General features: G+C 58.2%; 1 protein-coding gene across 1 annotated transcript; it reads right to left on the bottom strand.

Annotated features, from left to right (window-relative positions):
* Window positions 1-1,107: 1,107 nt before the first annotated feature.
* On the bottom strand, window positions 1,108-12,382 carry INSYN1 (inhibitory synaptic factor 1). Its single transcript, XM_075764780.1, has 3 exons — window positions 12,259-12,382; window positions 11,189-11,936; window positions 1,108-1,800 (listed from the first exon to the last, which is right to left on the bottom strand). The coding sequence occupies exons 2-3, from the start codon at window positions 11,369-11,371 to the stop codon at window positions 1,117-1,119; spliced, it is 867 nt and encodes a 288-aa protein (XP_075620895.1). The 5' UTR covers window positions 11,372-11,936; window positions 12,259-12,382; the 3' UTR covers window positions 1,108-1,116.
* Between the last annotated feature and the right edge of the window lie 1,508 nt (window positions 12,383-13,890).

Genomic DNA, 13,890 nt, shown 5'->3' with positions numbered 1-13,890 from the left:
ACGGAGCATCTCTGACCTGGATTAAAAATACGGAGTCAAGGTGATGGGGTTTTTTTGTTTTTTGGTTTTTTTTTTTGGCTGCCAGGTTTGGAAAACCCACCGTGGTGCCAGGGACGCTCGAGGGCTGGTGGTGCAAATGGATCTCTGCGGGAGGAAGAGCCGACGGGGAGGACGCGGGGTGTTTGTCCCCAGGACCAGGTGCTGCGCCGACCCCGTTGGATGCTGAAGGCTTCAGCACAACCTGGCAGCCAAAAAAAACCCAAAACTGCCAAGGGTGGATTTGGAGGCCCAGATTCCTTCATTTTTTTAGAGCAAATCCACTTTATTTTCCCCCAAACTGGGGCTTTTGAAATGTAAAACTGGAAGCGGGTACCTGAAGGAAAGCTGGAGACGTTTCCAGCAGCATTTGGAGATGGTCGCAAGACTTCGAGGTCACTGATATTTCCCCTGGACCTGGCATAAAGGATGGAAATTGGGAGGGGACCGGTCCTCCATCCCGCCTCCCCGGCACCGGTGTGGTTTTGCTCTCTGCAAGCCCCTCTCCATCCCTCTCGGGCCACCCGCCGACCACGGAAGCGACAGCTCCGGTGACATCCCCGCTCCGCTCGGACATCGGATGTGACAAAGCAGATGACACCGGCTCTTCTTAAGCCAAACAGGGATAAAATGTCCCTGGGAGGGACATTCGGCCCCTCCAGCCCAGCCACCCCCACCGCCCCGCCAGCATCCCCACGTCCCCATCCATCCCCTGGCCATGACCTCAGATGCGCTGGCTCTCCCCTTCCCTCTCTTGGTACATATATACATATAATATATATATGTTACTGTTGTTATTTCTCCATGACGGACGGTTTATTGATCTGAAGCTTCTGTCCACAAAAAAAAAAAAAAAAAAAAAAAAAAAAAAATTAAAAAAAGATTTAAAATTCCCTGAGCCTTAAAAATGACAGGTAGGGAGTTGGGACATTTGTCTTCTTTGCCACCTTTTCATGTTGATTTTATTAGTAGTATTGATTTATTGAAATATATATTTATATATATATATTTTTTTCTGTCCCTCCCCAGGAATCTCCCCCATCCACCCACCCTCCCCAAATCCGTGCGGCGGAGCCGGCGTCAGTTTTTATTTTTAATTTTCTGTTTGGCCGGGATATAAGGCAGCACCGTCTGGGTGCTTTTATCGGCTACAGTCTGCGTGCTGCTGTTCCTCGTCAGCCGCCGCGCCGGGTGTCTGCCACCACCGGCGGAAGGATGTTTCGAGGGTGGCCCCGCCAGCACCTTATGGCCGGGTTCCTCGGGGCCATCATCCCCTGGGGACACCGTGCTGTCACCGTCCCGGTCGTCATCACAGCACAGAGCGTGGTAAAGCACCTTGTCACTGAATCGGACCCGTTCCCGTGTGCCGGCCGGCCGGTGATGTGAGATCTTCTGGCTGGCCGTCGCGCCAAAGGCTTCCTCGCTGGATGAATCCGGGGTCCCCCCACCCCGGGGACCATTGGTGATGGGGATCCCCCCGTTCATCAGCCGGTAATCGGGCTGACGAACCGGCGGGGGCTGCAGTTGCGGCCGGGGGGGCTCGGGACCGTCGCCCGGGTCGGAGGGGGTGGAAGCATCCAGGAAGGAGCAGAACTCCCAGCTGTCGGAGAGGATGTCAGATGCGGCGAAATCGAGGGGTCCCAGCTCGAAGGCGCCTCCCCCCTTCTCGCTGCTGGAGGTGCTGCTGGCCGTCGCCGTGGTCCAGTCGTCCGGCTCCAGCTCGAACTCAAAGTCAGACGTCAGTCGGTCGATCTGGCTCACCACCTGCAGACAGACGGACGGACGGACGGGCAGAGAGGAGCCGCCGGACGGGATCGTCCCGTTTTTCGCTCTGTGATAACGCCACGTTCCTAATGCTCTGCTGGTTTCCCCCCTACCCTGCATCACCAATGTGATGAGTTGGGAGGTCTCAGCCCAACTGCGGAGCTGCTCCAGGACCCCCTTGGCAGGGACCGAAGCCCACCCAGCAGCACAGCACCCATGGGCCCTGAGCAGGCAGTGAAGCCTGGGGTACCCCTGGGTGCTCAGTGCGGCAGGATGGCCCTGGGGTCTGCCTGGTACCCTGAGTGTCACCCCATATCCCCTCACGTACGGTCCCTCCTTGGTCCCTCACACTTGACCATGGGGAGCCACCAGCAACTGCCACCTCTTCCCCACGGAAAAAGCAGCTCCACGGGTGGGGAAACCGAGGCAGGAGGTGGAAAACATTCCCAGGGTCGTGTGACAACAGAGAGAGCATCACGGGAAGGTGGGGAGCTGTGGGCATGGAACGACCTTGCCGATGGGCAGGGCTGGAAGGAGAAGACCTTCCTCCCCATGGACCGTGGTCTCCATCTAACGACCTTCAACTGCAAGAGGGGTCATCGCCCACCTTCAAATCTTTAACCCCATCCAGCTCAAGGGTTGCCCAGCACCGAGCGCAGCACTAATCCTGCCCGGGGGCTCCCCGATCCCACCCAAGCACCAGTTGTGGTGGCATCTGGCTGGAGCCGTCACTGCGTCTCCGGGAGCATTGTGGTGTTTCTTGGCTGGTGTTTCTGCGTGTGTGTGTGTGCGCGTGCGGGGGTGTGCGTGGCTTTATTTTGCGTGGGAGGCAGAGTACGACGTGAAAATTCAACTCGGCAGCAATTCGAAGTGTATATTTTTGGCAGGGTTTGTCTTCCCCCCCCTTCCCCTTCTCCGGGGGAGCTGGCAGAGGGCCTGGCCGGTCCCAGCGCTGCCAAGCAGGAGGTGGGCAGCGGCAGACAGGGGGGTGCTGAGGGGAACCTCCTCATCTTTTTCCACACGTCCTTTCTTGGTGGAAATCGGCCACAAATTTCCCAAAATAAGGGAGGGAAGACAAATCAACTGGCAACATCTTGCCAGACATGTTTTATTTCCGTCTCATGCCACCGAAAAGCCCTACCATATCTCTGCTGGTGCCACGGTTCATCAACGGGTGTTGGACCTCCTCATCCACCAAGGATAATTAATCACGGCACGTCCCTCCATCGTTTTTATGCTGCTGTTCTCCCATAACTCCATTTTTCCGAGCACTTTTGTTGGGGGAAACCGAGTCCTTGGGCTCAGACACCCCATCCCATCGTGTTGGGTAGCCAAGAGCGGGCACCCCAAGGCTGCCGTCACGGTGCCAGGTTGTCCTCCGTCTCTGCGTCCGGCGACGCGCGGGGGGGTTTGGGTCAGCACCATAAATCACTAGAAACGCACCGTAAAGCACGGCTCAGCGGGGCAGGCTCCTCGCAAAGCCCTCGTGGTGGATGAGGACGCGTGGGCAGAGTTAAGGGTAATTTAATATGTCTGGGCATCCGAAACCGGGAGCCCGGGGGGATGATTATGCTGCCAGCAGCCAAAACGGCTCCGTTACACTCCGCTGACCTAATTTTAATAAAATTCCCATATTCGAGCTCCAAATTTCACTTGTTCGACAACCCTGCCCATGCAGCTCTCCCACTCTGCCAAGCTCCCAAGGAGACGGCGCCGAGCATGGGGGACCCCGACCCCCCATTTGCTTTTTGGGGAGGGATCCAGCTGTAGGTAGGCAGAACCTGCCTCTTTTAAATCAGCTGCAGGTCCCTGCGGGACATCTCCAGGCTGCAGCGAGGACCATTTCTCAGGCCACCAAAAACTGCGTGACAACCTGGGGACAACTTGGATGAGCATCTCTGGTGGATAAAATAGCATCACCTCCATGGGGGGACGACACACAACCCCAGGGGGCACAGGGGTGCGACATGGTTCGGGTGAGGGTGATGGGGCTGGATGTGTGCTTTGCTACCAGCTGGAAACGTGGAGCAGAGCAATCGGGGAGCCCCCGGGAATGGGGAGACCCTTGCTGAGATGGGACCTGCTTGGTGTCACCAAGAAAATGTAGGTTGAAGAGCTGGGGGATTGCTGCCTGGGAGCGTGTGGGACATGTTGGCAATAAAAGACACCAAAAAAACACCTTTCCAGGGAAAAAAAGGGTGCAGAGGAGCCTGGATGAAGTTTAGGTTTGAGATGAGAGGAGCGCTCCCACCATCAGACCTGAGCACATGGTGATGGGCACTAATACATCTTAATGGCCCCAAATAGCCCCACCTGGGACCCCCCACCCCCCCTGCCCATGGCCCAGGAGCCCATATAAGCTCAGCCCAGGGCTGGAAGTCCCCTCTTGACCTGTCCCTAGCCCCGTGAGTGGCTTCTCTCCTGGATGGATCTCTTGAAGGTACGTTGAAGCCCATCCCTGGCCCTACCTGGGGGGTGGACCTTGGACCTACATCACGGCACTGTCACCTGGAGGGACTTTGGGCCCCCAAAGCAGGGAAATGCTGTGAGCTAAGTGCTTCTCATCCCAGGCAGCAGAAGGCAACGGGCTTTACCTAAGCTCCTCACCCATGATCTCTGACTTATTTTTCCTGCCTCCTCGCCCACGCAAGACCTCCAGAGAGGACAGGCAGGGACCCATCCATCCTCTAAGCTTTGGCTTTGAAGGGTACTGGGAACAAGCTGGGAGCATCCACACCAGCATCCGCAACAAAGTCTTGAAATTAGAAAAGGCACTTGCTTCTGTTCCCAATGCATGAGATTTCTTTTTTTTCTTTCTTTTTTTTTTTTCCCCCCTCTTTTCTTTGGGGGAGAAAGGGTGAAACTCGAGGAAAACAGAAAAAAAAAAAAGAAAAAAGATGATGTGACCTCTTCTTTCTCACTGACAAGAAAGAATTAGGAGAAAGGGCAGGAAAAGAGCAGTTCCTGGGAAACACCCGGCTATTATTATTTTTTAATAAGGCAGCAAATGATTCTGCTGAAAGCCTCAGCTAAAATGAGATCACCTCTGTTTTCATGAAGGCTCGGTGATTACAACACCGGGTTCAGGGCAAGCATTTCCCTGGGCTTCGAGTTGGGTCCCTGCTGCTCCTCATCCTCGTTAAAGTGACCTGCTGTGCTTTGTGCTGGGTGGGTGCGTCCCCATCCCGGTCCTCATCCCCCATCCCGGTCCTCGCCACGGCACACAGGGATTAGCGTCGCATCAGCGGTGGCTCACTCGGGGCTATTTTTAGGAGCGCTTTTCTATTTTAAACGGGTGGTGGTGGCAGCAGCGGGGAGGGGGGGGTTAAATACCTATGTGACACTTGGCACCCGCTGAGGATTTAAATGTAAAGTAGGATTTGGGCTTTCCCCCCCCTCTTTTCTCCTTCCTGAAGCAGGTTGTCAAAGATTTTTAGCCGAGGCCATCGCTGCTGGCAGGGGGAGCTGGGGTGAGAGCGATGGGGAGGAAGGAATGGATGGACCAGATCCCATCCCACTGGGATGGGGTGGTTCAGGATGAGACCCCCGGTGATGCTCTCATCCCCCGGGAACTGGGGTGGCTCTGGCTCCCTACGAACACGGAATGAGGGTCGGGGTGTCCCCAATGTGTGCTGGAAGTGCCATTGGGTGGGGAGTGACCGAGAGGTGACGTGTCCCCTTCCTCCCTCACCTTTTTGGTGAGAGCAGAGCATCCCTGGTCAATCCGAGGGTACTCAGCAGCGGGGAAATAGGAAGCAAAAATAATTCCCCTTCGCCTTGCGCGTGGTGGCACCAAGGGGCCTCATCCTGCTGTGCCCCAGTGACCTGAAAGCAGGTGCTGGGTGGCCAAGGGATGCTCAGCTCTGGACCAAAGCGACAAGCTTTGAGCAGTCAGAGCATAAATGGGCACCGACTGGTTCACCCCCACCCCAAAAATACCCCAGTTCCCACCATTCAGCCCAACTGGGAGTGCTGGGAGCTCCGCTCGCCCCACGTACTGTCCCTGCACCCAAGGACAGTGCTGGCAGCCAGGAGCTTTCCAGAGAAAAGCCTGGGTTCCCCAAATCGAGTGTTTACCTCCCCAGCTGAGGCAGATGTTGAACATCTGCAGCATCACTGGTTTTTAATGGGATTTTTTTTTGTTATCGGCTCGATTGCAGCTCGGAGATTCCTGGCTCGGTGGCTCCAGCGTCCATGTTTTGGCCGTACTGTTCCCTATCGAGGAGCTAAACCACCCAGAAGCTCGAGAAGATGCTGGAGAAGGGAAGGATGAGGCCAGGAAGACGAGAGAAGACTTCAAAGGCTTCGTCTGAACGGGCTGCGTGGCTGGTAATTAATTGGTGATGCTCATTCCCGAGGCCGGGGAAGGGGTTGGAAGATGCCGGGATCAAAGTGGTGGGATCTAACGGCCCCTTCATCCCGGCACGGCCTTTGAAGAGGATGGGGCGAAGCAGGTTGGAGCTCGGGGCGAGTACCGCTGGGCGAAGCGGGGAGGGGTCCTGGGGAGATCAAAGCGGGGGGACGGGGCACTGCGCTGCCTGGGGTGTCTTTGCTTCAATGATGGGGGGACCTGCGTGTGTGTGTCCCCCCTCAGCCGCCCTCCTGTGAGATGTTTTCCCAACCCAGAGCCAAACATCTCATCCCCAGCTGGGCATTTTTGTGCATCCCTGACCTCATGTTTCCTTAGAAACGTGTTTCGGACCTCCAGCAGCAGATTTTGGGGTCCAAAGCATCTTCCCATGCTACGCGGCTGCTTTCCCAGGCTGGATCCGACCCGTCGGGCCCTGCGCCAGCTGGGACACGGAGGAGATGTGCAACGGGACTGCGTAGCCCACGCAAAAAAAATTAAAAATATCCCCGACCATGTTCCCAAAACAACCCAGAAGTGTTTGACACTGTCGCCTTGAGCATCAATTCCTCCCGCCACCCCAAGACCTCCAGCAGAGCCCCCCCCCCGACCAAACACTCCCAGAGCGGGGACCTTCCTGCATCTCCCAAACCACTTCCCGGCACAGGCAAGGTGAGTAAATATTTAATAAGGAATAAATGATTAATTGGAGCTCGCAAACTGAAGCTGGGTTACAGGGGGCCTCTCTTCCGCGAACCGATGCTTATAAATGAGATCTTGGGATCATCTGCTACAACGTCACCCGCTAAATAGTTGGAAATCATCACGCAGATCTCAAAACCGTGTTGTTATTAGAATAATAACGAGCTTCCTCCTCACTGTAAACTTTCCCAAGCGTTCCCAGCTAATCACCTATTGATTACAACGTTATTAAGGTATTTATTATCATACGGGATGCAGGGAGGATTTTCCCTCCTGCAGAAGACTTGGAGGGGACCCCTCGGTGCTGTTTCCCTTGGTGGTGGGACCCCATTGCTCCCATGTTGGGGGGGGGGTGTGTGGGAGTGACAGGACCCTTTCCATGGGATTTTGGGGGGAATTGCCCACAGGAAGACTTGCACAGATATTTATCTTTATTTCCCACCTCTGAATATACCCCACGGATGGTTTCCAACCCTCAGAACTAATCAAAGGGATTGCCCCAAGGTTGGGAAGGAGCAAAAAACCTTGCAGTGGCTGAGACCTCCTGGGATATCTTTTGGGTTTCCCTCCCCCGCCCCGTGGCATCACCCTTATTCCCACGGAGGGGGGGGAAGAAAAGGCCAGGGGCTGGCAGGAGGCGCGTGGGAGGGCAGGCAGCGTGGCAAGCGCTCTCGGCGGAAGCGCCTTCCCTGCCTGCCTCCTGCCTGATTTCTACTTCCAGTGTGCAATTTCAATCAAAGATTTTAATAATCATTTTCCCCGCACATAATACAGCCCTGTCTTGGAGTGCTGGGGAATAATTATATACACAAAAGGGAAAGGAGGAGGGAGGGAGAGTGGGAGCGGAGAACTGGTAAAACAGCATCCCGAATCGAACGGACATCTGGAATGACAGCCTTCAGGTGGCAACGGCTCCCGGGAGCCGGGGATGATGCTTGAACCAGGGGCTGGTCCTGCATCGCACCCCCACGGATGGGCCAGCGGAGCGGGGCTGACCTGGGGTCCCCCACTGAAGCATTCCCGCCCCCCACCAGTGCATCCTGCAATCCAGGCTGAGTCCGGGACTCAAAATCTCTGCTGAAGTAGGGACAACCTGGGAGAAAAGCCTTGTGTGAGCCGGAGCTGGCTGCACCTGGAGCTGGCAAGTGGTTTTGGAGCAGGAATCATCCCTGGGTGAAAGCCCTCGTGCCCACGTAGGGCTTTTGGTGGCTTTGGGAGAGGTTTTTGCCAGGGTGGTTATGACCCGTCTGCTTCTTCCAGACCTGCAAAGTCCTGGCACCCAGCTCCTCTCACAAGAACAACCTGGAAGGAGCAGGTCTGGCATCACCCAGTGAAGGGTCTCTGGCTCCACGGATGCCTCTGGTGCAGCAGGATCGGGTCCGCGGCTGCCCTCGGCGAGCACATCCAGCCCTGCGCCCCAACCCAGCGGCGAAGCCCCGAGCAGAGGAGATGGTTGCGGGGATGGACATTTCCAAAGCCTACCTGGAGTCTCCACTGGAGAACACACCAATATCACAAGTGCCAGGGCCCTGCGGGCACTAATGGGCTTTAGTGACCCTGAGCAGCCCCTCCTGAGACCCCCATGAGCCCGTTTAGGCTTGGGGCCATCAGTCCCTGCTTGGGGCTGCAGGGCTGACTGTCCCTAGCCTTGTCCCCATGTCCTGGCCTTCACCTCTAGACGAGGAAGAGCATCACTATGTGCAAGGTAGACAACCACAATGGCTAATTTTTTTTTCACTATTTCTTTCACCAGCATCCTAGAGCTTACGATTTGCCAGCCTGATGTCTACCACATACTTGTCTGGGCGGCTTTGAAAGACACTTCCATGTAACGTGCTCTCACAGAGCTCGCTCTGAGCAATCCAGAAGACAAGGGGTTGAATTTCCAAAGCCTCTAATGCCCAACATCTGCTTGGATTGGGGAAAACCAGACCTTGGTTTCTTTGGAGCTGATGAAGACCTGTTTAGCTAGGTTGGACCGGTGTGTTCTAGCTCTGGAGCCTGGTTTTGTACCGAGTTTTATGCTGTTTTTTTTAAATTCAACTAATTGCTGCCAAGTTATGATGTGGTGTGTTGTAGGAGCTGTTGAGAAGGGTTGAAGTTTAGGACCCCTCTCGTGGTGGGGACCTTGTGGCTAGCTCTGTGCTGACCTGGCTGTGTTGCTCCATGATGTGAGGAGCTCTTCCAGGGCAGCTATGGGATGCAGTCTGGGAGGTCACCGGTGTCTAGGGATGTGCCAGCTCCGTGGCAAAGTCAGCTTCAGGCTACAACACTTCCCAGCACCCTCTGGAGAAGCCATCTCATGGGGCAGGGACCTCCTCCTTGGCACAAAGGCAGGGTCTGCCCAGGGTGAGGGGCAGAGGACAGGTGCCCTCTGGCCACCCTCTGCTCCTCAAAGCACAGGGACCTGCTGTGCCCAGCTTAGCTCTTCTACCCTCCAACGTTATTGCTCCTCCTTTGAGCCTGCTTCCCAAAATGTGTCCCTCCGGAAAGCTGAGAGACCTTTACCTGTCCCCTGAGTCCTCAGGCCACCTTGTCTTCTCTGCTCTGACACACGCTGGTACGGCCTGACTTGGGCAGCCTACCAAGGATGCCGCAGGGACACTTGAGGTCCTTCTGGCCCCAAGAGATGGATGAGGACCCTGTGGAGCCACCCAGGGCTTGGTGGGAAGCACAACCTGGCCTCAGCTGTGAAAGGGTCAGAGATTTGTCCCATCCTGGACCTCCTTATCCCTCTGCATCCTCAGCAGGAGGGATGCTTGTATGATTGAGGTGGTCCCACCTGGCCTTGAATTCATGGGCTCAATAAAAGGGGCCAATTGCCATCATCCTCACTTTAAAGGCCTCTTTAAGCTCCTGGAGGACCATGCAGTGAGCTTGGACTAAATGGAAAACAGCCCTGCCTCCCGATTGTTACTATTGTGGCTATTTTCAATCCATCAGAGATTTGCTGAAGGGGTTTTGGGCTCCCCCGTTGGCGTTGCAGGAATCGGGGAGGCTTTTTGCTTTGGATGGCCAGGTTTGCTCTCTGCTACAGGGAGGACCGGCAAAGCCACGAGAGAAAGGAAAACTTCTAGGGATGCCATGGCCAGGTCAAGCCCTCGTGAGGACCTGGTGGGGTGGGATGTGGCATCCCCCCGGTGCTGGCTTTCCCAGTGGGATGGCCTCCCTAAAATCTCCCGCACCGAGCGGAGCCATCGCAAAGGAGGACACCGCATCCCAGAGGATGCTTCAGGCTGGAAGGTGTCACCTCCCTGACCACGGCCACGTCCGCACCCAGGATGACGTCGGTCCACTTGCATCAACGCTCTCTCGGTGGCACGCAACCGTCACCGACCCATGCGGGGCTGCTCCGTGGTGGCCCCATGGCAAAACCTCCACCAATTTCTGCCCCTTCCTGGGGGGAGGAGACAAGGTTTCGCACCGCTCTGGATATAACCCCGTGCTTGGCTCGGGCCACGGAGAGGATGCAAAAGCAAGCTGCCACGCTGCGCTCAAGGCCACCACGTGATTTCCATCCACCGCTTTCCCTGTCACCTGCAGAGATGTCCTAAATTACCAGCCTCATCCAGGTCCCCTTCCCCTGGAAACGTGCGACCCAAACCCTTGAGCCACAAAAAGATTAAATTCCCCACCAAACCGACTCTGCCGTGCCTCCGCACAGGGAGGAAACTCCAACCACACTTTATATATATGTGTGTGTGTGTGTGTGTGTATATATATTTTTTTTTTCTCAGGAGCAAGGGACCCTGACAGCCAGGCTATGGGACAGCCAGTCCCTCTAGCCCCCTGCCCACCCCATGGACCACCATCGCACCCAGGGCTGATGCCATATTTTTGGTGTTCTCCGCAATGCCAGAGGGACCCACCATCCCCTCTCCATCCACCTCCCTGGTTTGAAAGGGGCCTGGAAAACACCTCCCAGGTGCCCGTCCCCTCCCGGCTCCAGGCACAGCGGAGCTGACTGTGCCACCGGCTCCCCCAGCCCCCGTGCGTGACCCCACGGTGCTTCTCCCACCACCAGCACCCGCAGAGCCGGTGCCTCGGCTGGGCCCCCTGACCCCGAGCAAACCCCGGCATCAAGGTCAAGGGCAATTTTACAAACCATAGCTAATTTTTTTTTTTTTTTTCCCCTTAACTTGTCCCCCCTCTTTTTGAAAACCCTATTGCAAATCAGCCAGGCTGTGCCACCCCAGGTCGCTCCTGGGGCTGATGGGTTGCGGGTTTTGAGCTCCCCCCACCAGCCTGGCCCCGGAGGCAGAGGACAGGCGGGGGGACGGGGACAGGGCACCCCCTTTTGCGGCCAGCAGCTACCGTGACACCCCGGTGCTCTCCTACCTCCCGGAGTTCCTTGGCCACCTCCTTGAGCTCCTGTAAGATGCCTTCCAGTTGCCCGATCACCATTTTCATCCGACTCCGGATCCTTTCCCTTTCGCAATTACTCTTGCTGCTGCTACAATTGCTGCTGCTGCTGCTGGGGTGGTCACTGGGCTGCCTGTCCTGGCAGGTCCGGGAGTCCATCCTTCCCTACCGGCCTCGGTTCCCGGCCCCGACGGCTCTGTCCATCCTGCTCCCCTCTAGCCGGGTGGCCTGGCGTCCACGCAGCCCCTCTCGGCCGGGGAGCTTTCAACATCTTAACGTTCCCCTGCCTCCAAGAAAGTCCCGGCAGCACGCTCGCCTCCCTGCGAGGTTGGGGGGCTCTGATTCGGAACAGGTAGCGGGGTCGGGATGCGGCATGCGGAGTCGGGAACGCTGCGAAGGGGGCTCAGCCGGTGACCACGGGGAGATGTGGGGCGGCCATGGGGCGAGCGGAGGAAGGCGAGCGCTGCCTGGTCGGGTGCGCGGGAGGAGGAGGAAGAAGAGGAAGAGTCCCTTGGATGTCCCGGGAAGCTAAAATCCAGCGGCTCACGCCTCGCCTGCTCCCTGATGCTGGGGAGGGGGATGCGGGGCTGGATGTCCCCGCAGAGCGACGCTGCTCCCTGCGTCGGGCCCTCGCTCCGGGGTCGTCAGCTGCGACGCTGGGTGGAGGTGGGGGGGGGTGTCTCCCAGCTGAGCGCAGGCGTCCTGGGGAGCCCAGGGTCCCCTCCTGCAAGGACAGACAGACAGACAACATGAGGGAGCCGTCCCTTCTGGAGGCAGAAAGCCGGGGGGGGGGGGCTCTGTCCCCTCCTGCTTTGCCTTGATCTCAGCCCCAGCGTGAGGATGAGTCCCCGGGTACCCCCCCCTCCGCCAGCAGCACCCCTTAACTAGTGGGGGGAGCAGGATGGAGCCTGGCGCTGCCCCTGGCATCTCCCCGCTCCTGCCCTCCTCCCGGTTGCAGACCTGGAGACTGGGCACAGCGGGGGCTGGCTGAGCCAGCCGGACGGACAGCCAGCCAGGACAGCCAGCCGCGCAGCCCAGGAACTTACCGTCGTGGGCAGCCAGATCCAGACCCCTCCTTGGCTCCAGTCCAAGCTCTTCCTTGTCCTTTTTTTTTTTTTTTTTTCCTCCTTTCTTTTACTTCCTCCCCTTCCTCCTCCTCCTCCTCTTCCTCCTCCCTCAGGGCTTTTGCGTGGCACACGAGGAGTCCGGGGGCCACTTTCCTGGAAGGGGTGAGATGTTACCAGAGGTGACAGCCCGCCGTGGGGGGACACACACACACACACACGACACACGTCCTGGGGGGGACCCCTCTGCTTTGGGGAGGGGGTGTCAGGCAGCCCCCTCCCCACCTCCACCCTCCCTCCCGGGTTCAAGCCCCAACCCCGCCCCGGCCGAAGAGGGGGCAAAGCCCCCCTTACCCCCAAATCCCCCCCCCCCCCCAATTCCCTCGAATACCCTTCCGCCAGCACAGTGGGGTGGGGGGGCGCATCCCCCCAGCCCGGGGGTGCGCACAGGGAAGGGGGGGGGGTGTCCCGGCATGCTCGCATCTCCATCCCCACTACCCGCATCCTCCATCCTCCCTGGTACCCGCATCCTCCGGAGCACCGGGGATGGAGGATGTCGGTACCCGCAGCTTCCATCTCCTCTACCCGCATCCTCCATCCCCGGTGCCCGCATCCCCGCATCCTCCATCCCCAGTACCTGCATCCTCCATCCCCGCTCTCCTCATCCTCCAGCCCCACTACCAGCATCCCCACTGCCCTCATCCCCCCTCCCCCTTCCACCATTCCCCTTCCCCTCCCTCCCCCGGTGCCCCCCAGGACCGACCGGCGGCAGCGATACCGGCTCAGGACCGGCCGCCCCCTGGGTGCCGGACGGGCGGAGCGGGGCGGGCGGCCCCCGGTGCCCCGGGCAGAGCCATGGCGGGGGGGGGGCGGGCGGAGAGGCGATGGGCGCCCGGCCCCCGGCCCCCGGCCGCAGCCTCCCCGCTCCCCGCGGCTCCCCGGTTCGGCTCGCCCCGGCGGTTGCTGTGTCAGAGAAAGGGGCCGAGCCTCCGCCGGGCGAAGGGGGGGGGGTGGTGGTGGTGGTGGTGATGGGGGGGGGCTTAAAGGGACCGGGAGCCCCTTTGCACGGTGTGGAGAGGGGAGGGGGGCGGCTGAGCCAAGGGAAACTGAGGCAGCGCTGGGGTAAGGGTGTCCTTGCTTGGGGGAAGGGGGGGGGGGGGGCTGTGCCTCAGTTTCCCCGCTTGGTTCCTCCCGTCTAAATAATAGGCTGGTTCCTTCTGAGCGTACAATGCTCCCTCCTACCCCCCCACCCTGTGGGTCATATTTGGGGCCAATATCTGCAAGATCTGTAAAAAAAACCAGTAGTGCGCCCAGGACGCAGGAGCGTCATCCAAGCAAAGGTCCCTGCTGCGGGACTCGCCTGGGCAAGAGGAGGATAACAACCACTGGCCCGTGTGTGCCAGTGGGGAGGGGGGGGTGTCTGGTCTGGGAGGGACCCCAACGAGGGGAAGGAATCGACCCGAAGCAGGGAATCCAGCCTGGGAAAATCCATCCAGTTTAGCAGCAATGGGAGATTCCTGTCCTAGAGCTGAACCGCGACGATAGGTGGCAATCCCAGGTCTGCAAGAGGCGAGGCGGCGTGTGCGCATACGTGTTATTTATTGCCTCCTACCG

This window comes from Balearica regulorum, chromosome 12 (assembly GCF_011004875.1).
Source record: "Balearica regulorum gibbericeps isolate bBalReg1 chromosome 12, bBalReg1.pri, whole genome shotgun sequence".
NCBI classification, from domain to species: domain Eukaryota; kingdom Metazoa; phylum Chordata; class Aves; order Gruiformes; family Gruidae; genus Balearica; species Balearica regulorum.
The sequence above is the reverse complement of the archived record's forward strand: the minus strand, read 5'-3'. Positions and strand labels throughout refer to the sequence as shown.

Bases quoted from the DNA above. Each gene is read 5' to 3' on its own strand.
- INSYN1 (XM_075764780.1), bottom strand. From the start codon at position 11,371: ATGGACTCCCGGACCTGCCAGGACAGGCAGCCCAGTGACCACCCCAGC. The intron at 1,801-11,188 runs GTAGGAGAGCAC...GTCTGTCTGCAG, and splicing joins TGGCCAAGGAACTCCGGGAG to GTGGTGAGCCAGATCGACCG.